The 25105-nt window shown below is 38.7% G+C and overlaps 1 protein-coding gene across 9 annotated transcripts; it reads left to right on the top strand.

Annotated features, from left to right (window-relative positions):
• Positions 1-1215: 1215 nt before the first annotated feature.
• Positions 1216-24364, top strand: AASDH (aminoadipate-semialdehyde dehydrogenase). Of its 9 annotated transcripts, XM_088130988.1 has the most exons (17): positions 1219-1528; positions 2253-2403; positions 2951-3029; positions 3320-3563; positions 7191-7311; positions 8774-9090; positions 9591-9783; positions 10842-11083; positions 11638-11750; positions 13194-13366; positions 14736-14925; positions 16645-16760; positions 17800-18556; positions 19051-19214; positions 20281-20406; positions 21110-21241; positions 23960-24364. In XM_088130988.1, exons 4-17 carry the CDS (start codon positions 3334-3336, stop codon positions 24356-24358), a joined length of 3273 nt encoding a protein of 1090 aa, XP_087987114.1. In that variant the 5' UTR covers positions 1219-1528; positions 2253-2403; positions 2951-3029; positions 3320-3333; the 3' UTR covers positions 24359-24364. The 9 variants fall into 9 exon arrangements, 7 of the variants coding, with proteins under 7 accessions (XP_087987140.1, XP_087987114.1, XP_087987105.1 ...); XM_088130979.1 differs by lacking the exon at positions 2951-3029; XM_015890732.3 differs by lacking the exons at positions 1219-1528; positions 2951-3029 and adding an exon at positions 1579-1841.
• The last annotated feature ends 741 nt before the right edge of the window (positions 24365-25105 follow it).

Raw genomic sequence — 25105 nt, 5'->3', positions numbered from 1 at the left:
CTTGGCATTTTACACTAAATTACCAATCAATCAGTTTATTACAGTCATAGACCAGTACAACTAAAAATGCACATATGTCTACTTAGAAGTCTTAGATATATCAAGTACAATCTATATCATAATTATAATTTGGCCACCTAAATGTCATTTATACATGAAGTCAAATGGCCTATCCTATAGTGTAATTATTACTCCTTAAATTATGATATCCTACAATTATTGATCATTAGCTAAATAAGGTGATGATAAAATGATAATATCTAAAATTGAAGTGTGTTGGTGATATTTCTGTCTGTTTTTTCATGGTCACCTACTTAGTCCACCCCTACCAAAATCGATTCCACTCAGCAAGGCCCCTGACTCTCGAAGTAGTATTTTCAGGTCTCTTTGGGAACTGTTAATGCAAACTAAAATACTAGTTGGCTCTAATCCATTACTGCAAAACCTTTCAGCAGCTTCCTATCCGATGTTGACGGATCTCTATTGCTGCCACGCAGAACCTGGCTACCTGCGCTGTAACGTATGGCTGGTCATCCATGAGAAACATTTGAAGATAATCTGATTCTTGGCAGCCAGGCTGCTAAATTAGCAATCGCATAAACCATTTTTTCTTTTAAGAATGCAGCCTAGCATCTTTAACATGATTCTGTTTTGTTGCATTTATAGTCCACCTTCCCTCCAACACCTCAAGGTAGTGCTCCTAGAACCCCCCCCCCACACACACACACACCAGCATTATCCTTAGATTGTAGTGGCAGTAGCCGTTCCAAGGGCACTCCACGAGCTTGATGTCTAAGTTCTGATCTTGATCTCCCCAATCCTTAATCCAGCACTCTTCAGCAATGCACCGTACAGGCACTGAGAAGGAACTTCCTAGGAACCAACGTTCCCAAGCTGCTTAACTTTATTTTGGCAGAAGGGGCTGCTCAAAGAGTCTTTTTCTGAGTGCACAAAGAAAAGAGAAGCCTCTGAGCAAGGCCGGGCGGGCGCACGCCGTTGGCACGCGGCAACCGCTCTTCCAGCTTTACCGGCCAGCGGGCTCGCTCTCGGGCCATCCTGCCTGCAAGTCGTAAGCCATTCAAACGCGTCCCCTGCTTTCAGGTAATCCTAGCCCGGGCTCCTTAACCCGTTCCTCACAAGATTCGCCCTGCGTTGGGATTAACCCAAAACCACGAAGCCAGCCGAGCCCTAAAGGAAGGGCCCTTTTCTTCTTTCCAGCCAGTCGGCTCTTTGCAAGCGGGGGACGGGGAGCATCCTGACGAGTCGGTTGCATCCTCCTGAGAAACGGGGGAGACCGCGGCAAAATGCGGAGCTGCTGAGAGACGCCTCCAAGGAGGGTGGCGACGCCGGTCCGCCCGGGCGCGCCCTCGCTGCTGGCTCGGAGGCCGCTGCGCCTTCCCGCACGCAACCCCAGCGCCGCGGCCGGCCAGCCCGAGCGTTGCCCTGTGGCGTGCGTGCAGCCCGGCTCCTCCTTCGCCTCCTCCCCTTGGCTTCGTCCTTCCGCCCTCCGCAGCGCGCTCCGCGGCAGGTAGGAAAGGGATTGGCGCGGGCGGTGGGGGAGCCGGGGCGGCGGGAGGAGACGGAGGCGCCCGCGGGGCAGCTGCGTCGCGTCGCGTCGCGTCGCGCCGCCCGCTCCTCGCGCGAGGAGGCCCCGCCGGGCTCTGGGTGCAAGAACCAAGCCGGGAGCGGCTGCCTCGGCCTGCGCGTCAACTCCAAAGGGGGTTTCTAGCCCCGCTTGGCTATTGGTGCGAAGTGAAGCAGGCTCGGACCTGGTTTGTGCTCGGATGGGAAAGCCTCGGACACTTTCAAGGCTGGGAAGTTGGAAAGCATGCTGGAAGAAGGTGACGGTCGTCCCTTCCCTGTTGTTGCCCAGAGGTTAATGCAGTGTTTCTCAACCTTGGCAGCTTGAAGATGTGTGGACTGCATGGCTGGCTGGGGAATTCTGGGAGTTGAAGTCCACACATCTTCAAGCTGCCACGGTTGAGAAACACTGAGTTAATGGATGTGCCCAGAAGGGCAGCAGGAGCAAAGTGTGTGCTTCTCTGGCACACCAAGTGTCACTCCCCTCTGTTCTTCCACCCACTATATGACTTCCAGACTAGGCCCCGGTCCTGACCTGGGTGTAGCCTTCTGAGGTTGATGTCCAGAGGGAGTTCTGGAAAGCTGGCTAGAAAATACTCCAGGGCAACTCGATGCAACTGATAAAAAGTGTGTAGAAATCCTATTTCCACCATTTTTAATTTTTATCGTAGGAAAATGGATCAGGACAGACGGCACTTGAATTTGATCCCCTGGTGGTCAGCGAAATAACCCATTATAGGAAACCCATAAGAGAAAGTGACGACAGTAGTTCCGGTTAAGATGAAATCCAGAACAAGCAAGTCTTTCTGGAATTATTCAGAAGTAAGGTGCTCTAACTTCAGAGTGGTTCCTCTTCTTGGTGGATATATGCACGATATTGACTGAACTTGCAGTAGAGCAGTGTTTCTCAATCTCGGCAGGTTTAAGATGTGTGGACTTCAACTCCCAGAATTCCCCAGTCAGTCATGCTGGCTGGGGAATTCTGGGAGTTGAAGTCCACACATCTTAAACCTGCTGAGATTGAGAAACACTGCAGTAGAGTCTCTAAGCTAGATGGATATCTGCATATGAAGATCTGCTTATGAAGATCTGCATATGAACCCAAAGCAGTGTTGCGCTGCTCACCTGCTGTGTGAAGACTAGCATAGCCTGAATGTAATCATGTGTAAATAGAAATAAAGCCCACCAAACTGAATGACAGAATATAGTAATGCTGCTTTTAACTACAGTTTTGGATCCATAGCTTTACAAACTCAGGTTCTTTCAGTTCGGTCAAGCTAAATCAGTATAACTATTAGAAAGTAGTTTTAAAAAGCCCAACTTGCAGACTGGCTATGTCTTTATTATTTTTATCTCTTCTATATTTTAGGAGTCACTATTTATTTTAGATGGGATTTAATCTTAATGTGAAAACATGAGTAATTCTCCCACTCTGTGTCAGAATTAAGGTATATCTGGCTTTTTTAATATATATAATAGAAAAATAGAATAACTGTTTTATTCAATGCTGCAACATTGGAATGATGATCAGAACCATAAATACAATATGTCTACTTTATAAAGCATTTGTTTGTTTGTTTGTTTAAAAGATTTACATGGCTGCCCATTTTGTAGAACACAACTCGGCAATAAAAACATATTCCTTTCAAGTTTAAAATTACCTCAGTTATTGGATATATATTATTACATTAAAAAAAACAAATTAATTATGGGGTTTTTTTCTTATTTGCATATGCAGTATAAATATCGAGAATGACGCTGCATGAGATGGTTCAGACTGCTGCCAGGTTATATCCTGAGAGAAGAGCTGTGTGCTTTGATGAATGTAGTGATCAGACTCCAGTTACCTACACGTACAAGACAGTTATAAGCCTTGCTACAGAGCTTACAGATTTCCTGAGGAAACACTGCAACCTTACCGAAAATTTGGAAATAGGTCTCTACTGTTATCCAGGGATAAACCTGCCTTCTTGGATTCTAGGGTATTGCTACGAGTTTGCATTTATATAACTTTGTTAACATAAATGCAGAACATGCTATTATCACCTCATTATGTTCAAACCATCATCATTTTTAAAATGCTTATTTGTATAATATGTCTTACCGAACCTTCTTCTACATTTTTTAATGTTACTGAAGTAAGATATTAATTTTTAACAGGGTATATGATATTGGAACACGTCTCTGTAGAATCAAGCTTGTTCTGCTTGACAACGTAAGCCACTAGATGGAGTGAGAAATGTAGAAATAAATCCTCTATGTTTTTAAAACATTGGCCTTTTAGTATAGATAGCCATGTTTGCCTAAAATTAACAGTATGAGAATCAGTCTAAACCAAGTACCTAACAGTTTGGCATGCACTCATATATTAATCTGTTTTGTCCAATATCCTCTAAAATATTACAGAAGTACATAGAAAACCATAACCCCTTCTGTGCTGGTAAGAACCCACTGTAAGTTTGGGGACCACAATTAAAGATGAATTGGAATGGATTCAGAGAAGGACCACAAAGATATCTGACCAGGGAGTTGGAAACAAAAATACACAGAGAGACATTTGGCAAATTGTATATGCTTAGTTTTGAGAACAGAAGGAAGGCAAATGTGAGAATGTTCTTGAAGTAACTGAAGGGTTGTCACATGGAGGAAAACCACATGGTGTTTTTAGCTGTCCCCAGAGTAGGACATAGTATGCAATAATGGCCTTAAGTTAGAGCAGTGTTTCTCAACTTTGGCAGCTTAAAGATGTGTGGGCTTCAACTCCCAGAGTTCCCCAGCCAGCTTCCCCACACATCTTCAAGGTGCCACGGTTGAGAAACACTGAGTTAGAGGAAGACATGTTAGGAAGAACATCCTAAGAACATAGTTCAGTACTGGAACTTGTTGATTTAGATATTCTTCTAAGACAGATATTCTTTTGTCTCCTTATTTTATGAGAAATGCAGCTTAAGAAGTTAGACAGATTGGACTTAATGTCTCCTTTCAACTCTGTACAATAAAATCGGTAAATACTATTAGTGAAAAGGATATCATTCAAAATAGTCCCATTACTTTTTTTCTCATTTGTCAAATGGTGACTCATGAGCTTATTTTTTTGAATAAAAAGTAATACCTAGGGTGAATTTGGGGGAGAAATACTGTTTTGAGGCATTTATCAGAGCTTATACAGTGGGCAAAAAAGTATTTAGTCAGCCACCAATTGTGCAAGTTCTCCCACTTAAAAAGATGAGAGAGGCCTGTAATTTTCATCATAGGTATACCTCAACTATGAGAGACAAAATGGGGAAAAAAATCCAGAAAATCACATTGTCTGATTTTTAAAGAATTTATTTGCAAATCATGGTGGAAAATAAGTATTTGGTCAATATCAAAAGTTCATCTCAATACTTTGTTATATATCCTTTGTTGGCAATGACAGAGGTCAAACGTTTTCTGTAAGTCTTCACAAGGTTTTCACACTCTGTTGCTGGTATTTTGGCCCATTCCTCCATGCAGATCTCCTCTAGAGCAGTGATGTTTTGGGGCTGTCTCTGGGCAACACGGACTTTCAACTCCCTCCAAAGGTTTTCCATGGGGTTGAGATCTGGAGACTGGATAGGCCACTCCAGGACCTTGAAATGCTTCTTATGAAGCCACTCCTTCGTTGCCCGGGCGGTGTGTTTGGGATCATTGTCATGCTGAAAGACCCAGCCACGTTTCATCTTCAATGCCCTTGCTGATGAAAGGAGGTGTTCACTCAAAATCTCACGATACATGGCCCCATTCATTCTTTCCTTTACACGGATCAGTCATCCTGGTCCCTTTGCAGAAAAACAGCCCCAAAGCATGATGTTTCCACCCCCATGCTTCACAGTAAGTATGGTGTTCTTTGGATGCAACTCAGCATTCTCTCTCCTCCAAACACCACAAGTTGAGTTTAGACCAAAACGTTCTACTTTGGTTTCATCTGACCATATGACATTCTCCTAATCCTCTTCTGGATCATCCAAATGCGCTCTAGCAAACTACAGACGGGCCCGGGCATGTACTGGCTTAAGCAGGGGGACACATCTGGCAGGATTTGAGTCCCTGGCAGCATAGTGTGTTACTGATGGTAGCCTTTGTTACTTTGGTCCCAGCTCTCTGCAGGTCATTCACTAGGTCCCCCCGTGTGGTTCTGGGATTTTTGCTCACCGTTCTTGTGATCATTTTGACCCCACAGGGTGAGATCTTGCATGGAGCCCCAGATCAAGGGAGATTATCAGTGGTCTTGTATGTCTTCCATTTTCTAATTATTGCTCCCACAGTTGATTTCTTCACACCAAGCTGCTTGCCTATTGCAGATTCAGTCTTCCCAGCCTGGTGCAGGTCTACAATTTTGTTTCTGGTGTCCTTTAACAGCTCTTTGGTCTTGACCATAGTGGAGTTTGGAGTGTGACTGTTTGAGGCTGTGGACAGGTGTCTTTTATACTGATAACAAGGTCAAACAGGTGCCATTACTACAGGTAACGAGTGGAGGACAGAGGAGCCTCTTAAAGAAGTAGTTACAGGTCTGTGAGAGCCAGACATCTTGCTTGTTTGTAGGTGACCAAATACTTATTTTCCACCATGATTTGCAAATAAATTCTTTAAAAATCAGACAATGTGATTTTCTGGATTTTTTTTCTCATTTTGTCTCTCATAGTTGAGGTATACCTATGATGAAAATTACAGGCCTCTCTCATCTTTTTAAGTGGGAGAACCTGCACAATTGGTGGCTGACTAAATACTTTTTTGCCCCACTATTTATTATGATATATCCATCATTAGTTTCTCATTTCTAGCCACCTCATACTAATTTCACAAATGAATGAAAATAGTACATTTATGATACTATTCACTGTTTACAGATTTGACCCACGTTTCTGCTGAATATGTATGTATGTATTTTTTGTATGATTTATGAATGTGAAGCACACAGCTTTGCTTCGGCATTTTAATCAATAGCAGAAACCTTTATTCTAGCAAAATCCATCAAGCAGTTTGCTTGGTAAGGAATTAATATTTGAACCTTTCCACAAAAATGGGCCCCATCATTTTTCTTGGTATAAAATACGCCGAGGAATGCTTCATGTGTTAGGTCCATCCTTTGCAAATGTGTACGTCATGAAGATTACTTCACTGCAGCAGTCCTAAGGGCCACATTAGATAATACAAACAAGTGCCTCAATTCTAATCTCAATCTCTAAAGAAGATTTCAGGGTAAAGGAAGATTTCAGAGTAAAAGTGTGAAGTGGTGGAAGTGGAAGTAAATAATGTTTCCTGCCTGTTGATTCTCTGCCTCAAATTACATTATTAGTAGCTTCCTTCTGCAAGATTCTAAGTATCTGCAAAACAGGATAGGAATTTTGAATGGCAGAACTCCTCTAGCGATTTCATCTTCACCAGGCTGGGGCAGGAGGGAAGAATATTGGTAATTCTTGTTAAATGTTTGTAATATCGGCTCTGTGCCCTTGAGAGTAAAAAAAGATTCAGATAGTTGGCTTTCTGAATCCAAGCACCATAAAATAGAATTGCACAGAGTCAACTTCTGGTACAGCGTAGGAAAATGTAGAATTGGTGCCTGACAATAGCTTCCTTCGTTTTGCTAGACTTCTCCAAGTGCCCACTGCATATTCTTCCATTGATCCAGATGCCTTACCCAGCCTGAACACTTACTTTATGAAGAAATGTAATTTCCAATATGTCCTTGTTGAAGAAGATAAAGTTGATGTAAGTGCAACACTTCCAATTGTTATTTTAATTGGGGTATTTAAAATGTAATTTGGAATTATGCATACCTCCTGCTTAGGTTAGTTCTGTGTTTACAATGAAGTAATCCCATAGAATTCTAAGTAACTATATAGAGAATTGCCTGTGTACTTAAAATTCTGCTCTGATTATTTCTTCAACCCAAATCGCTTTATTCTGCAGCATAAACTTTTCACTCAGTAACCTTGTACCCAACTGCAAACTTTCTTGTGGGTTCTTGTACTATAATTGGCAATAGTTCACTTGGCTTGCACAAGGTCGCCTCTAGGTTGTTATAACAAACACTGTTCTAAGCCCCATAACTAGGGCTGTCAATCAGTCTGCAGTCCAGTTGCCCAAATGGTGATTGGACTGGATGGAAACAGAGGGTTAGAGTTTTCTGTATCCTCTCACTCTCATTTACCCTTCATTTGCTTCTGATTGTGACCTAATAGATGTAATTCTGTCTGGATTGTCTGCCAGTAACTGCTTCTTTGAGTCCTTGTAAGCTTATGTGCAGTTTGTCTCTGATAGTGTCTAGCCACCTTGTCTTCTCTCAACCTCTTTTTCAATTGCCTTCAATTTTTCCAGGCATGATGGTCTCCTCCAATAACACTTGCGTTCATATTATACATCCAAAATATCTGAGCTTTAGCTTCATTATTAATGAGTGCTTCCACTGAGCAGTCTGCTTTTATTTCATCTAGTACTCAATCGTTTGTTCTTGCAGCTCATGGTTTACTCAACTCTTTTCTCCAGCACTGCAGTTCAAAGGCATCAGGGATGTCAACTCTTAGTGACCACATAGACAAGATTTTCTCCAGAATGCTCTGTCCCCAACCTGACATATATAACTTCAGTATTAATATCTTGTCTAGATATATCACAGTCCTCCCAAGTAGCAAGACGTCTGTGAATGTTGAGCCTAGAAAGATAATGTCTGTTACTGTTTCCCTTTCTTGGCCTGTTTGCATAAGTTGCTCGTTTTTTTTAATATGGAGCAGCAGACCAAGATTGTTAATGTTTCTCCCAGCAATGTCAATTCCAATTTCTGTTTCTTGTCTGGCATTTCTCTTGAAATATTGTACATATCAGTTAAATTAAAAAATGACTCCCTACAGCCTTGGTGTGCTCCATCCAGTATTGGGCCATTTAGTTGCTTCATGTTCTGTATTCCACATTAATGATCATCTGGATTTTTGCAGCCTAAATCCAGTAGCCCTTTCCCTAAAAGCCACAATGTGTTACCTAGTTTTTACACTTGTTGCAGAGTCACTTTGGATTAAAAAACCAAAACAAAAGCCAAACCACATCCCCTTGAAAGGCATCTCATTTGATTAGCTGCTCCAAATATATTTTGTTTTGTTCTATTTGTTGTAACATTAGACACAGAGAAGTGAATACGCGAATGTTGTATTAGAATAAAGCTTCTCATTTTTTTCAGAAATTCACAGTAACATATGGACACTTATACAGCCAAAATTCTCTTCAAATGCAGAGAATTGGTTTAATTCTTTTCCAAAGGCACAGTGGTGTTCAGTTGACAAAATATGTACATGCAGATAGCGAAAGCTCTGTGGTCAGAAGCATCTGGAAAGCACATCTAGAGGAGCAACATGAGGCTAAACCGCCAAAAGATCTGTTGCATGTCAGAGAGAAACATTCCCTGGCATACTTTTTGCATACATCTGGAACAACAGGGGTCCCCAAAATTGTGAGAGTACCCCATAAATGCATCGTACCAAATATCCTTCATCTTAGGTAAGTGTTTCCAAATATACTTAGTAATATATTTTGGTAAGAAGGAATGAGAAGAGCAACAATAGCGTAAATCGTGTTGGACCTCCAGCTTTCTGCTTTCTATATAACTGGGATAGATCTGGAATAAACTCATAGATCTTGGTTTGCAATTTCTTGTTTGGCCCTAGACCCCCCTCCCCCCCCAAAAAGTGTAGAGAGCTATAATGAAATGTATTTTGGAAATGAATCTCGTTCCGTGTTGAACTCATTACAATTCTACTAGAACTTTTAGAAGAGCTGTTTGGACTGCAAGCCAGTCCAATTCAGGGTGTGTAGTTTGTGTGACCCTGATCTGAAGGGATAGAATTGGAGGATTTATAACTTGTATTAGTGGGAGAAAGGGTCTCATTGATTAGCTTGGTGTACACATGATCCTGGACTTCAGTAATGTGAGAAATGCAAAATTGCTTAAAGCTTCATCTAAACCTAATTGCTGAGAGATGTATGTTTCCTTATTTTAGAGAGATTTTTAAAATTACCCCAGATGATGTGGTGTTTATGGCCTCTCCTTTGACTTTTGATCCATCAGTCATTGAGCTGTTCATTACTCTAGCGAGTGGGGCTTGTCTGCTTATAATACCCACAGTGATTAAAATGATGCCACAGCAGTTATCCCGGGCTCTCTTCCAGCGCCACAGAGTGACCGTATTGCAGGTAAGAATCTTGTACTTATTGTTTGCTGTGAATATGGCCTCTGTACAGCATTGGTTGCAGAGCTGATTAAACTGTCTACTTTGCTTGAATAAAGAGAAATCTGCACAAGGCCATTTATATTGCAGATTAGTCCAAGGCTTTCATACGCAGTCCGTGGGAATTAAAAAAATGTGTCCGTATATGTAACGCCTTGTTTCCAAATTGGAATTCTTCCAGCTTCGTGGAAAGTGTTCCAGTGCTTGTTTTGACCATTCCAGGCATATTCCTCGTGGTAATGTTTCAGGTTTGGAACAGTTCTGGAATAATCAGAACAGATGAGGTTAAGCCTCAGGTGACAGTGTTTTCTCCAAGAAAGTTCTTATTAACATGACAAAGATAGTGAATAAGCCATGTTTAGTATTGATTCAAATGACAGGAACTAAGCAATGGCTATTTTCAGAGTTTCTCCTCAGGAGTGTCTCAGAGAGAAAAATATGTCCCTTAGCTATAGACTATCTGGAGGTTGAGTCATGGCAACTGGACTTCTTTTCTTTTTGGTTTGATACATTTCGCTGCTTGTCCAAGAAGTGAAATGTATCAAACCAAAAAGAAAAGAGGTCCAGTTCCCATGACTCAACCTCCAGATAATTCCACCTGGATGACTGAGAATCTTCATCAACATATAGCTATAGGCTACCTTTCACCAAAAGAAGACAGTTTTCAAAATCCCTTCAGTGACAGCCTTCCTTTAGACATCTTGAGACAGCCTTCCTTTAGACATCTTGAGAGTCCAAAAAGGAACTTAATCAAAGTTTGACAGCATAGTTTTAAAGTTCTTTGGCATTGGTGAGGTGCTCAATAGATCCAAAAAAGGAGTCCACTATTTTCATCTTCCATTTATAATAAATAGTTTCTAAATTATTGACATGAAAGTGACATTGTTGTCATTGCCCCCTCTTAACTTCAAATAGAGATATTGTAGGACCACTCTAAGATGCATTGCATCTATATACCTGCATCTCTGTGGTGGTACAATTATCACAGTGGTAACCTTGAATCTTGCTTTCTGCACTATGCAGGCTACACCAACCCTTCTTAAAAGATTTGGAGTTCAGCATATTAGATCAACTATATTGTCTGTGGATACCTCCCTCCGAATTTTAGCACTTGGTGGAGAAGCATGCCCTGGACTAAGTATCTTGAGAAGCTGGAAAGAAAAAGGAAACAAAACTCATCTCTTTAATGTTTATGGTATTACTGAAGTTTCCTGTTGGGCCACTTGTTACAGGATTCCTGAGGAGGTTCTTGACATGGATCATTGGTAAGAAGTGTTCATTTTTGCTGACCTGGTGTGCACTTTGATGAATAAATGATAAGGCTCAATGCTACAAATTAGGGTTTTGAGTGGAAATGTTTCATATATGAAATGGGTTGTTTTACCCATTCCAGAAATGTTTTGGCTTCAGAGTTGGGTGCGTGTGTCTTGAACTGAAGATACTTCTGGAATGAGCCAAATAACTCATTCCAAACTCAAAACACTTGTTTTGAACTTAAAGCAGTCTTTCAAATTCAAAATGTTTTATGCACTTATAGTACACAACTGAACTTGAGTGCTGGGTGTGATGAAAAGTATCTAAGCCAGGTTCTGCAACATTTGACTTGTGAATAAAAGCCAGTGTAACCATTGTGAATGTTGTTTGCTTTGCATTTTTTAATCTAATTAATAATTGACATGTCATGAAGCATCTGTAGAAAGTTGCTTGTGGCTTGTTTCTTTTTCTGATGGTCTGAATCATGTGTCAAGAAATTAGTTCTGTATTTATTTTCCATCCCTGCTTCACATCTCTCTTACCTCCGCCTGCTCTCCCCACCCAGTTTTAGATCTGATTCCCTTGTACCACTGGGAACACCATTATCTGGAACAACAGTTGAAGTAAAAGATGCTAATGGCTCAGTGGTCCTAGAAGGTGAAGGTCAAGTGTTTATAGGTAATTTTATTTTTTATCATTTTTTAATTAAGTTATTCATTATTTGAAGATGTCATAATGGCCATTGGGTTCCAATGAATGGGGATATGTAGGTAGGCTATGTCCAGCACCCTAATGTCTTACTTTGGGCTCCTAGGGACTTCTAATTAGTGCTGGAATTAGATTGACCACAGTAATAATACATCAAGGTTTTTTCTTATGTATTCTTAATAATTTTTGGAATAATTGGGAACAATCCAGTGACTGGATTTATTGGGGGATTGAGGACTTTAAATGAGCTTAAAGGTTTTCCCTAAAATAAGCATTTTTCTTAGCTGGGATTTAAATATTTTGATTTCTGAACACAATAAAATAAAAATGCAGTGTTGGCATTTGGCATCATCCTATGAAAGCTTTCAAAAACTGGCATCAAATTTTAATAATTTGACAAGATGTTTATTTCGAACCCTCATCAGTGAGGTAACGTCTATGGCTAATTGGAATAGTATGATTTAGACAATACCTTTTTTTGAGGACAATGTTTTCTTTCTGTAGCACTTTACATTCTTCTGAATCCAGCTTCATAATTGCACCTGTTTGGCAATTATGAAGCTGGATCCTCAGAATGATAATGCACTCCCAACTCCCATTAACCTCAGCCAACACAAGCAGTTGCTAGGAATGGAAGTTGTACTCAAACAATGGCAGGTGCTGTAATTAGTTAGCATCATGGCCAGAAGAGGCCATTGGATGTCATGCAAAATATGCATAATATGCACAAGGCTCTAATGTTCTCATGGACTTGCATGTTATCTTATTTCACATCAAAATAAGCCAGTTTCAAACCATGAGAAGTGAAATAGGTTTATTAAAAATAACCACAGTTAATATTTAAGCACAGGAAGCTGTATCCAACAAAAGCGAAAGTAGAAGCTTCTAGATTCTTCGTGGTCATCTAAGTAGATAGGAAGGTGGCAGCACACAAGCTCAGAGTACAAGACTGGGCTTGTTCTTACTCTGCATAGAGTAGTTTAGTGTGATATAAATTAGCTATTAGGTGGTCAATTAGTTGATCAAGTTTTTGCTTTGTACTAGCTTGCATTATTTTTCTGTATCGATGTATGTGGAAATGACCTTGGGAGATAGGGGGAAGAGCCACAGCCAGGGGAGTGGTCAGATAAGAGGCAGCTTAGCCCACAATGTGGGAAGGGCAAATGTCTCAGAAGGGTCCTTCCCTAGTTTCTTGGGCTGTAAAGGTGACAGGGGAGAAATGTACTTTCAGACTTGCAAGATTCTGTTAATGTAACCTTACATTAAGGTAGAATTAGTTCATCTGGGCATGCTTCCTGTCTGGACGATCTCACAAGGTTGACAATCTCTGACTGTTGAGATAAATCTCATTCAGATCTGTTTGGTCTGCATTGTATGGATTGATAAGGAGGAGCCTTGAAATCGTTTGCACAGGAGGAAACGGACGTGTCTGTTTCATTGATGACGAAATAACGCTACCTGTGGGCATAATGAGAGCTACGGGAGATTTCGTAAGAGTTAAAAATGCTGAAATGTTTTTCTTGGGGCGGAAGGACAATCAAATTAAGCGTCATGGCAAGCGTCTCAACATTGAATATGTACAGCAGGTGAGGTAATAAGTAACTATTTATAAGAAGTTTCTTAAGTAACCAGAAAGTGAGTTTGGGCCATGAAGATTCTGGGAGAGCGATGCTGCCTGACTTTTTGAGATTGCTTTGATATAACTTACATGGAAATAGACTGTTTAGTTGACGACCCCTAGGCTTTGAACACTATATCACATTCTCCAAATTCCATCTGTATTATAATATTAAGGGACCCCAGAAAGGATGAAAATCAAAAGGTTAGGAAGCCATAAGTTGAAGAAAAGCTACCAGGAACACACTCTAGGACCACCAGTAGAAAAGGTCTTTAAGAGTCACAGTGCCATTTGAAAACAAAGCTCTTAACCGGGATGAGAGCAGTTAGCAACATGACAGGGAAACGGAGGCAGGGATACTCCTGAACAAACTGAAGGAGGTTGTCTGGATCACAGATGTGTCCCAGGGGTTCTGCACTAAGTGATCAGTGCAAAGTCATACGAAGAAGAAGGTGCTGGGGGTGTTTTCTGCTTGTACTTTGGAGAAAGAACTCTGCTTTATGGATGGTGTCAAACGTATCAGTTGTTTACCCAGGGCCTAAGTTCTAGAATGTCCCATGTCAAACATGTTGGTCAGAAACCATAATAAAAAATTATCTATCCCATATCAAAGCCAATTAACTGGGCTGGAGCAAGAGTGATACTTTCAGTGGCCTCAATATGTAGAACCCAAGTAGCAGACATCTTTGTGAGGTTCAAACCTTTTGCATAATAATTAAGAGAAATTCCTGCAATCTGTTTTAATGGAGTACAGCCAAGATCTAATTCCTCTTGGTTTTTTTTCCTGGTTTAATTTCTTATAGAAGACCTGTTAAGTGATAGCAAACTAACCAATGAAAAGTTAAGTGGGATCAAAGTGGTTAGCATGTGGATGGGAGACTACTAGGAAATCACAGGGCTGTAGGCTAGACTCGGAAGTCAAATAATGTCCTAGAAGAAAGTAATGGCCAACCACTTTCGTGTTGTTACCAAACAAATCTACATGGATGAGTAAATGTAGTCATCAGGAATCAAATGAAACTCAAAGGACACTTTAATTCCACCTTTGTTTCTCAGAGAAGTGGAGATTCTGAGATCAGGTGCTAGGAATAAAATAGCAGAGGATCAGGTTTCTTGGCAACACCTGTTACAAACCTGTTAAAAACCTGCTAGAACAAATTATGTTCTCAGTACTTCAGCTGATCTTGCCATTAGTGAAATGGGGTTGGACTGTCTATGCTTGCACAGCATTGAACGTTATTTGAATTACAAGGGGAAGAAAAATACAGGGTTCTTTATACCCATGGTTTCCTATACTTTTGTCAGAATCGTTAGAAGTCCATAATTTTATTTTGCAGGTTGCAGAGAGCCTCTGCACAGTGGAAACCTGTGCTTTGATATGGTACCAACAAGAAAAATTAATTCTGTTTGTTGCACCCAAAGATGTTTCAAAAGGGCATCTTTTAAAAAAGCTCCAAGAATATCTTCCTAGCTATGCAATCCCAGATGAGGTTTTGCTGATTGATATTTTGCCATTCACATCCCATGGTAAATATATATCTATATGCATATGTATGTATTTGATAATATTTATTTATTAAATTTATTAGCCATCCAATTCCATCACAACTCTGAAGGCCTACAGCATGAACCAATTAAAGCAGAATAATACAAAACCATACAAGAACAAATGTAAAGTTAGAACACCAATTCTACCAGACCAAACATCCCGCAAAGAAGCCATCCGCCATTGTAGCTCATTAATTCAGAGACTGACTGGGTGCTTTCTTGGACTTCCAAATGCATATGTCATTTCCTTGGAAGATCTTGTTACAAAAATGGCTTGGTTTTTAGGGCATCGGAAAACGTGACAGAAGCCAAGTCTGACTGATTGATTATGTGCCATCAGGTCAGTGTTAATTTGTAGTGACCACATAGAAATTTTCTCCAGGATGATCTGCCCCCGACTGGTGCTTCAGGTCTTCCAGTGTACTCATGACCATCCAGCTTGCTGCTGGTCAACCTCTTTTTCTTTCTACCTTTCTCTGCATGATAGACTTCTCAAGGGAATTGAGAATATGCCCAGAGTAGGATAATTTGAGCCTGGTCATTTGTGCCTCAAGTGAGAACTGTGGATTGAGTTGTTCTGTGAACCATGTGTTTGTTTTCTTGGCTGCCATGGTATTCTCAGGAATCCACTCCAACATAAGAATTCAAATGCATCAATACTTTTTCTATTCTTCAGTGTCCAGCTTTCACTTCCATAGAATGTCACATGGAAAACTATTGCCTGCACCATTCTGATCTTTGTAGATATACATATATCACAGCATGAATATCTTTTCCAAGGCCTTCTTGGTTACTGTACCAAGTGCTAGTCTGTGACATATTCTTGAGGACTAGTTAGTTTATTGTGATAGCTGATCCTAAAAGACAGAAGTTATGCACCATTTCAGTATCTTCATTGTCAGTTCATTACTCTGATAGTAATGAAAATCAAGGAGCACAGTGAAAATAAAAGGTTAAATATAAATAGACTAAACTAATGACTTACTGACCTGGAGCCAGTCCATTTGTTCACATTGCATTAGACTGTGGCTTCCTGAATTATGTACGGGTTTCGCACGAAGACAATGAGATGTTCTGGGATTCCCATTTTCGTAAGCACATTCCACAGCTTGACAGGGTTGACACAGTCAAAGGCAATGAAGCACATACTGACTTCTTTTTGATATTCTTTGGCTTTCTCAATTATCTAGGATACATTAGCAATAATGTTGCTTGTTCTTTGGCTTATTCTAAAGCCAGCTTGAACATCTGGCATCCCTTCCATTTAGGGCTCTAATCTGTGTTGGATGATCCTAAGCATTATCTTGATATTATGTTAGAAGTCAAGTCCAGGTAGCCTGAGTTGATGGCTAATCTGTATGCTACTGCTTTGCACTCCAACCAGGGTCTCGGCATTCAGACACTCTGTATGCTATGATTATCCTCTGTATAATCTATTACTTCTTATTCCGTTATATCTATATTCTTTTAAAATAGGTCTCTGAATGTTATGTCAGTTGGAATATATATTACATTCAATATATTGTCTGTCTGTCTATCTACAGGATCTATTCTGGCTCTAGCTTTGCTTTCACTAAGGTCAGTTGTGGACTCAAATAGACACATCTGTAGATTGGGTCTGCAGTGGAGCATTAAAGATATAGGAATGCTTTGTTTTAATCTAATGAAAACTTATTTTATTTTTTGCTTTGTGCAAAGGCAAAATTGATGTGTCCAAGCTGAACAAGATTTACAGCAGCCACCTGAATTCCAGAAAAAATGACAGCAAGCTAAGCGAACAAGAACTATGGGAAGGCTTGCAGAGTCTCTGGCAGGTAGTCCTTTAAATTGCATTATTCACATATCATAGCAAGAATTCTCATCAGTATCCATAATTCAGTCATTTGAATAAGGGAGAGAAGAACAGGGTGAATATTCTTGGGTCTACCCATAGTATGTGTTACTTCTATCATGGCTTGGATTCTTTGCAGTAGCTTTAGAGAAACCATTATTTTTCCCTAAAAGCTCAGGACTCAGATGTTGGTAGGCGGTTGTAATGAATGCAGTACCAAATGAGCCATTGATGTTTGCTTCTCTGGGATAAGTTGAAACATGGTTTGTTTGCATTTTTTTTTAATAAAAACCTGACCAAAATAATCAAACAGATCCAGCCTTTCTGCATAAACAGGTGACAGTTTCTTCCAAAGATCTCTGTTTTACTCATTGCACCTGTTTCTAATTTATTATAAGTGAGGGTGGATGCTTGAGGATTAACTGCCCTATCTATTAAATAAGCATCAGAACAGAATTAAATTAAATTAAATATTTAGCTTCTAATTTTTATGAGAAACCATATGCAAATGCAAACCATAGAAACGATATGCAAATGGACAATATAGTTATCCCTCTATGGTGCTTGCATATGGTTTCCCTACATACTGTAAAACTATAAAATAACTACAATCCTATATAGAAGTTCCAATCCATTTTGTGCTACTCAGGTGTTCAACCTGTAATGCATAATATTTGATCAGATGCTGTATCCAGAAATATCCGTGGAAATTAAACTTATGAATCAGTTAGAACTTTGCTCAGATTTTGACTTCATTCTTATTGTCTCATTTTAATACCGTTGCTTTCTTTTTCCCAGAAGTGTTCTTCTAATTTAAAAGATTAAGAGATGGTGTTCTTACTTAGCTTCAGAGAGTTGATCACTCTTCTTAACTAGTGTCTATAGCCTGTCCTTGTTTCTCTTTGAGTCTGTTGGGCTCTTACCACTTTGTAGATGACTAACTTGCTTTGCTACTGGGTGTGCACTTCTGAAGTAAGTTAATGAGACATACAGTAGTAACACTTCTCTCCTTCTGCCCCCAGTCTATCCTTAATCTTCCAGATGATTCCAGCTGCATTTTGGAAGATTCCCAGTTCTTGCCCAGTGGTGGGGATTCTTTAAAATTGCTACAGCTCCATGATGAAATTGAGCGTATGGTAGGTAGGCCTATTCCTGGCTTACTGGAAATTATTCTCAATCGTTCTATTGGCGAGATCTACAAACATGTCCTAAAATCAGCTTTCCCAAGTGACAACCTAACTGTAAGCAGTCACAGTGCTATAAAAAGAAAACTGAGTGGCCATCTCAGTGAAGAACCAAATAATAAGCGTGTGGAGCTTACCTCTAAAAGCTCCCTGAAAACTGAAGTGGCCACTGTAAGATTTATTGCAGTAAGCCGAGGAAACCACTTGGTGTCTATCAATGAGCCAGTGAAGAACCAGATTGAAGCAGAACCAGCAGAAAAGAATGAAATGTTGCAAAAAAGTAATACTAATGTAAATATAACAGAAGCTGATTCCGTTGAAGAAAATTTGGGTCCAGAGAATCTTGGTGAAACTACTAAAAAGTTGACATTGCATGTAAGATGGACATCAGACCTTGGCAAATGTGTTGATGCATCTCCACTACTTGTAATCCCAATTCCTGACAAATTACCTGCTTTTGTATATATTGGGTCTCATTCTCAAGTGATTCAAGCAATTGACTTATATTCAGGCAAAGTGAAATGGAAAAGAAACCTTGCAGATCGTATTGAGTCCTCCGCATGTATATCAAAGTGTGGAAACTTCATTGTTGTTGGTAGGTATTCAAACTGTGTGGTAGTAAACATATGTGGAAAATACTATGAAACAGTAATATTCTAAAATATAAAATGCAGTGAAGAGTATTATATATTCAACGCTGCTGACTTTATGAATTAACCTTAATTGTTTGATTGTTTGAAAACTGGTTGAGTGGCTATAGTGATTAATTTCATCTGCTGGAAATGAAATAAGTATATTCAGGGGTGAGAAAACTGTTTTGAGATTAGAATATCTCCTGCAGTCAGAAAAGCATCAGCACCAGGTGAGTCCACAGGAAGGTCAACGTTGGCAAGATGGTGGGCATGGTGTTGCAATCCAAACTCTGATCCTTTTTTTGTATGTGCCCATCTCACCAGTTTTCACACACACACATGCATACAGATACTTCCTGTGATCACAACTGTTTTGAAAATGAAAATATTTGTTCTCACCTCAAATTAGAACACTTTTCCAAATGCACCTGTTTTCTGTGGCTATGATTTTATGCAGGTTGTTATAATGGATTGGTATACGTTCTCCAAAACAGCAATGGGGAAATCCACTGGGCATTTCCCACGGAAGATGCTGTGAAAAGTTCTCCAGCTTTGGATCCTTCCACAGGGTTATTCTTTATTGGATCTCATGACCAGCATGTATATGCTTTAGATATTTATGTAAGTAAATGTGAATGTTGAGAGCTAGTTTGGTCCAGTGGTTAAAGGCACTGAGCTGGAAACCAAGAGACCATGAGTTCCAGTCCTGCCTTAGCATGAAGCCACCTTGGTGATTTTGGGCCAGTCACTCCCTCTCTTTCAGCCCTAGGAAAAGGATCATGGCAAACCACTTTTGAAAATGTTGCCAAGAAAACTGCATGGACTTGTCCAGGCAGTCACCAGGAATGAAGACTGACTCAAAGGGACAAAATTAAAAAGTATGAATGTTAGAGATATTATTATTAATGGGAATGTCTTCTAGCCTAGTATTTATTTCATGTCAAATCAAATCATATGGATTTCAGTGGAATGAATGCCAAATCAGAGCACTTAGAATTGCAGCCTTAGGTTTTGATATTTAAAATCTAATTCCAGTTTCAAAGTATATTGACAGCTTGGAGCTATATATATACAGCTATTAGTCTTGCTTTGTTTTTTATGTATTGATTAAAAGTATTTAGGTACCACTTCTTATTTTAAATGTCCCAAAATACAGTACTGACAACTCTGTTTAATTATTTAACCATGTCATTTTTTTTATTTTTATTTTTTTTGCTTCTGCTCAGAAATAAACCCCACAGAAGTCAGTTTTACGATCAGACAAGTCTGCAGCCTGTGGCTCTTAATTCATTGTTTCCTCCATTGCCTACACCAAGAGACCCTTAGTGCTTGTTATGTTGCCTTTATTATGCATGCATGCTAGGCTATAGTATTATTTTTATCAGAATATTTAAGGTACATCCGTGTGTATTTTGTTATTAGTTTATGATACAGAATGGATCTTTCTTCTGAAGAGAAGCAATTAAAATACTGATGTAATAACAACCCTATTAGTCTACTATAATGTGTAATAATTATAATAGTGCTGGTAGAAAGGACATAGATTTAGGAATTGCTACTGAGCACAAAGGTTCACCTCAGGAGAATATAATATTTTAAAATATATTGATCTACAATAAGACCCTGTATCTTAACCTTAAATTAAGCTGTGTCACAGTGTTATATGTGTATTTTGTTATTCTGACAGAAGAAGGAATGTGTTTGGAGGTTACACAGTGAATCTGGAGGTGTATTTGCTTCTCCTCATTTAAATCTGTTGCCACATCACCTGTACGTTGGTACTCTGGGAGGACTGCTACTTGCTGTTAATCCTGTACGTAACTTCCTAGTTCTGCATGTATGGTGTTCTAGATTCACTAAAGGCTTTAAAAATTATGTATAAAGGGGCTAAAGAGAAGAAAACTTTTGATAACAACATTGTAGTTATTGGATATATGCCCTGTTTTCTTCTGATGCAAGCTTTTCCAGCTATATTAACATATACTAATCCATAGAAATTCCACAAATGTTACATATTAAGGGATCAGAAGCTAATAACTATTTTGTTTTTCAGCTCCTAGTAATTTAACTCTTGTGTAGTTTTAATAAACTATGTAAAATGTTACAGTATATGCAGAGATGTACACAAGTATAAAAATTAGTGAATGGTTTTGCATAAGCATATCCCTCTGCAATACTGGACAAGCATTCTTGATTGTTTAATATGATTTCACGTCTTATTTCAACAATAGATAGATCCTTATCAATTGTTGGAAAGGACAAAGAATACCAGACTTGCAAGATTTTGTTCCTATAGCTATTATAATAAAAGTAGTCCTGACCTATATGGTATTGGTTTTCCAGTCTGATCTACCTTGTAGGGCTGACACTATGGGATTTCTGTGAATCTGAACTTCGGAAAATTCTTTCCACTGTTGATTTTTTTGTTTCCAGTCTTTGTTTGGGTGCCTTAATTTCCCATTAGTTTAACATTGGAGCATTTTAAGGCAGATTGTGTTAATTATTTGCTTTTGCAGGTTATGGGGAAAACTGTTTGGAAAAGTGTTTGTGGAAAACCTATCTTCTCATCACCACATTGTGACAAAGACTATGTGTACGTTGGCTGCGTGGATGGAAATTTATACTGCTTTAGCCACTTTGGAGAAAAGGTTAAAAATTGTTGTATTATTGAATTATTGCTACTTCTAAAATAACTAGTTTAATCTTTTTTTTACTATTAACTTTAGATTTAGTTTTTATGTTGTAAAAGCTTTTTTTAATGTGTATATCTGTTTTATAAAAGAGAAGTTGAGACATAAACCTGTAACTCGATAAGAAACAGGCTTTCCAGCTCCATCATCCTGTTTATCTGATCTTGCTGATAAAAGTTTACGGAGTCTGCCATCTTGTTTCCCACAATAGCCCATTAAATGCCTCTGAGGAACCCAAAAATAACACAAGAAGCAACAGCATTATTCCAAGCCTTTCTTCCCAAATGTAGCATACTGTTTATAACAATATATAAGAATCAGAGCTAGTAACTACAACTGTGCTCCCACACAACATGGACCTTGTACCGGACATAGAGTGGGACAATTTAGGATAGGTTTGTAACTCATTTGAGAAAGGATAAAGTGAGAATTCTGCCTTTCATTTGTAGTTCAAGTATACAGAAAAGCACAAGATGTTGTACAATGCAAGCAAAACAGTGCTTTTCTGCTTTTTTTTTTTTTTTTAAGAATCCTTTGGCATTTGATGTAGAAACTCCTCAGTGGGAGGATGAAAAATTGGATCCATTATTAATAGCTCCTTAATCAAACCATACTGAACATTGTGACTGGGTAGGTGCTGAGATGATGGGGTTTGAGGTTGCCCAGGCTCTTTTTTCTGTTGTGGCACCCATGGTAGCCATCTGATTAATGTTTGTATCATTCTTAGTCCCTCTTGATTATACTTCATTTAGCCCCCTTCCATTCCATTCCTTTCTTCCTCTTCTCTTTGCTTCATTTCCTCTCCCAGCATATTCTGCTCTTTTGTTTTTGCTTAAAGACAGTCATTTTTGAATTACACTTTTAAAATTCTTCTCTCTCGTTCATTTGTTCTTCCTGCTGATCATTCATTATCATTAGCTTCTGGTTTTTTTAACCGTGTAAATAATTGCAAAAAAGTGTTCTTGTGTGTGTCTGTCATCTTCCTGTGTGTTTAAATATTCTGCATCTTTGGGTCTTTCTAAGTAACTGTCCCGTTCATATCCCGGTTCCTTTTGGGCTCTACTGATGGGAAATGGGTGTTTGTATGATAAGCAGTGACACCAGAGTGATCGAATGTAGAATTTCACTGGCAAAAGATTCCTGGGAATGTTCCAAAACTGGACTGAAGAAGCCATTGCTATGATTTAAAAAACAAAACTTTATCCCTGCACTGATTCCTATGACATTGAGCAAATTTGATCTGTCCCTTTACATCTCATCCCATTCTAGTGAAATGCTATAAAGTTAATAACCCAGTTTGTAAAGAAGTGTAACTTGGACACCCTTGTACTAATTTCTGTGAAATTGGATGGGCTTTGTCCTTTTATAGTGGCCTAACTTTCCCATACTGATTTTTAAAAATGTCACAAGAGCCAACATATTGGGAAGGTGGAGAGTCAGGAACAAGTTGCAATGAGCTACACGCCACCTCCGAATCAACAGAAAACTAGTTGAGCTCTATTGGTTATTGGATTGTTTTCTGTTTTTTAAAAAGCTCAAATATTGCAGATTTCCTTGGTGTCCTTGTAATAGAGCTGCTTCTATGAAGAAACTTTATTATATTTTGATTTACTTTTTCTGCACCATTTCCAGCAGTTAGTTAAGTTAAGAGTTGGCCCAATCCCCAGTTGAATGGACCAATGATTGTCATCTCAGTTTGTCCTCTACAATAATCTGAAGCTCTTCCCAAACCATCTAGTTTCATTTTTATCATTTGAATAATGTAGTATCATCTGCAAACTTGGTTACAGCACTGATCGTTCATAACTCTAAATCATTTATGAACTAGCACACTGTTGTGTACAGTTGTTTAACAGATCCCTCTTTGCATACAGGACGTAAGAAGCATTAATTTACTTCTACTTTCTGCTTTCAATTTTTTAACTTGCTACTAATCCATAACAGGATCCAACTTGATGCTACCTTCTTGTTTTGTGATATGCATTCTGTCTTAGCTTTTTATTGTGATTTTAAATAATCATTCTAGAAAGATTTGACCATCTTGATTTTCTGTTGGAACTTTCTTTTGAAATCAGCCATGACTACTACAGTTGAGTTCCTGGGAGTTTCCCACTAAGCAAACTGTTGAAATTGGTCTTGAAGTTAGGATTAAATCCAAGGTTTATTCTTTTGACCTGAATTCAGTGATAAATTGTTCTACAGTACAATGATTTATGTTGTATAAACTACTGTTGTGGGAGAAATATGCATTGACCAAGACTATGCTAGAGAAATGATTGTCACTAATCATTACAACACTATCTTCATTTCAGGTATGATCCCCAGGAAACAATGGTACTATGCCCCTTCTATGAAATTACTTGTCCATTAAAATATGTCCTTTTAAAATTTTCTAGCTTATTTGGCATCATGATTCTGACTGAAACAGATTTGCTGTTTGTTCAGCAGGCCCTCCCAATAAGAAAAAAATATACAAAGATGTAATGTATTTGTTTGACTGTTCTATATATTGAGATGTATAGTGGATCAGAGGAATTAGCCCTTGTTTGATATATTTTGTAAACATGGCTATAACGTTGAATGCTTGTATGCATCATTAACTCATAACAATTTATAGAATAATTCTGTCACACTAACTGAAATTTCAATAATATATTTCTTATTATTGTCCTACAGGTTTGGGCATTTTCCAGCAATGGACCAATCTTTTCATCACCCTGTGTTTCAAATTTTTCCAGAGACATATTCTTTGGGTCCCATGACTACTTTATTTATTGCTGTAATAGAGAAGGAAATTTATTATGGAAATTTGAAACAACGTCAAGAGTTTATGCAACCCCATTTCTTTTCTGTAGTCATGATTTGGACAGTAAAACATTTCTGGTGGTGACATCTACAGATGGCAAAATATGGATCCTGAATGCTAAGACTGGGGTGGCAGAAGGTACAGGAGAACTTCCAGGAGAAGTATTCTCTTCTCCTGTAGCCTGGGGATCAACAATTATTATAGGCTGTAGAAACAACTACCTTTATTGCTTAGATTTATGTTTATCTAAAACTAATAAAACTGTCTAACAGTGATCTTTTTAGGGTTTTTAGTTTTTTACTTGCGAGCTAAATGTTTACCTTAGTGTGAACTTTTTGGTCCAATATTTAGGGGAACAAAGCTAATTTTGCACTTAAGTTAAAGCTTTTTAAACTACCAAAGTCAACACTCAAGCCTAGGAGTTAGCGTTCTGTATTCAGTATCATATCCAAAAATGGAATACGATTCTTCTAGAAACCAGATTTCTGAATATTTATTTATTTAAAAAATCAAACCATTGAATAGCTAAATATAAAACATTTTGGTTGATGCAGAAATTATTTGGGATTTTGACTGGCATGCAAACTTAAGGCCAAAAATTAGGCTGTGTGGAAAATGTTATTGGATATTGCAGATATCTAAAGAAATTATATGTTCAGTTCAGGAGATTTGGGTAGATAATAGTTCTGAAAGTGTACTGAAATTCTAAGTATAATTATGAAGGTTGGAAAGATACTGTGAAAAGAATACATATGTTTTATGACCTAATAACATCAATTTACATTTATTCCAGAGAACATGCAGGATTTCTGGCTAGCTCTGTGATTTCCTCTCTTTTGTTCCACATAATTGCCCTTTTTATTTAGAGTGCTGTACCATTACAGTAATATAATATAATGTATAATTATATGATTATCATTATATAATAATATTGTTGTGTTATATGGCAGGGTAATATCCTACAAAGAATAATTGCACATAGGAACCTTTTGAAATATAGATTCTAATCAAATCAC

The sequence above is a fragment of the Python bivittatus genome, unplaced genomic scaffold (assembly GCF_059951505.1).
Source record: "Python bivittatus isolate LINGU-HERP-01145 unplaced genomic scaffold, Pbiv_v1 ctg000070_np1212, whole genome shotgun sequence".
Taxonomy (NCBI): Eukaryota; Metazoa; Chordata; class Lepidosauria; order Squamata; family Pythonidae; genus Python; species Python bivittatus.
Note: the sequence above shows the minus strand (reverse complement) of the source record. Positions and strands in the feature narration are given on the sequence as shown.

Excerpts from the sequence above, each read along its gene's own strand:
- AASDH (XM_088130979.1), top strand. The coding sequence starts at position 3,334 with ATGACGCTGCATGAGATGGTTCAGACTGCTGCCAGGTTATATCCTGAG. Across the intron at positions 19,215-20,280 it reads TATATGCTTTAGATATTTAT|AAGAAGGAATGTGTTTGGAG; the intron begins GTAAGTAAATGT and ends TTATTCTGACAG. Across the intron at positions 21,242-23,959 it reads TTAGCCACTTTGGAGAAAAG|GTTTGGGCATTTTCCAGCAA; the intron begins GTTAAAAATTGT and ends ATTGTCCTACAG.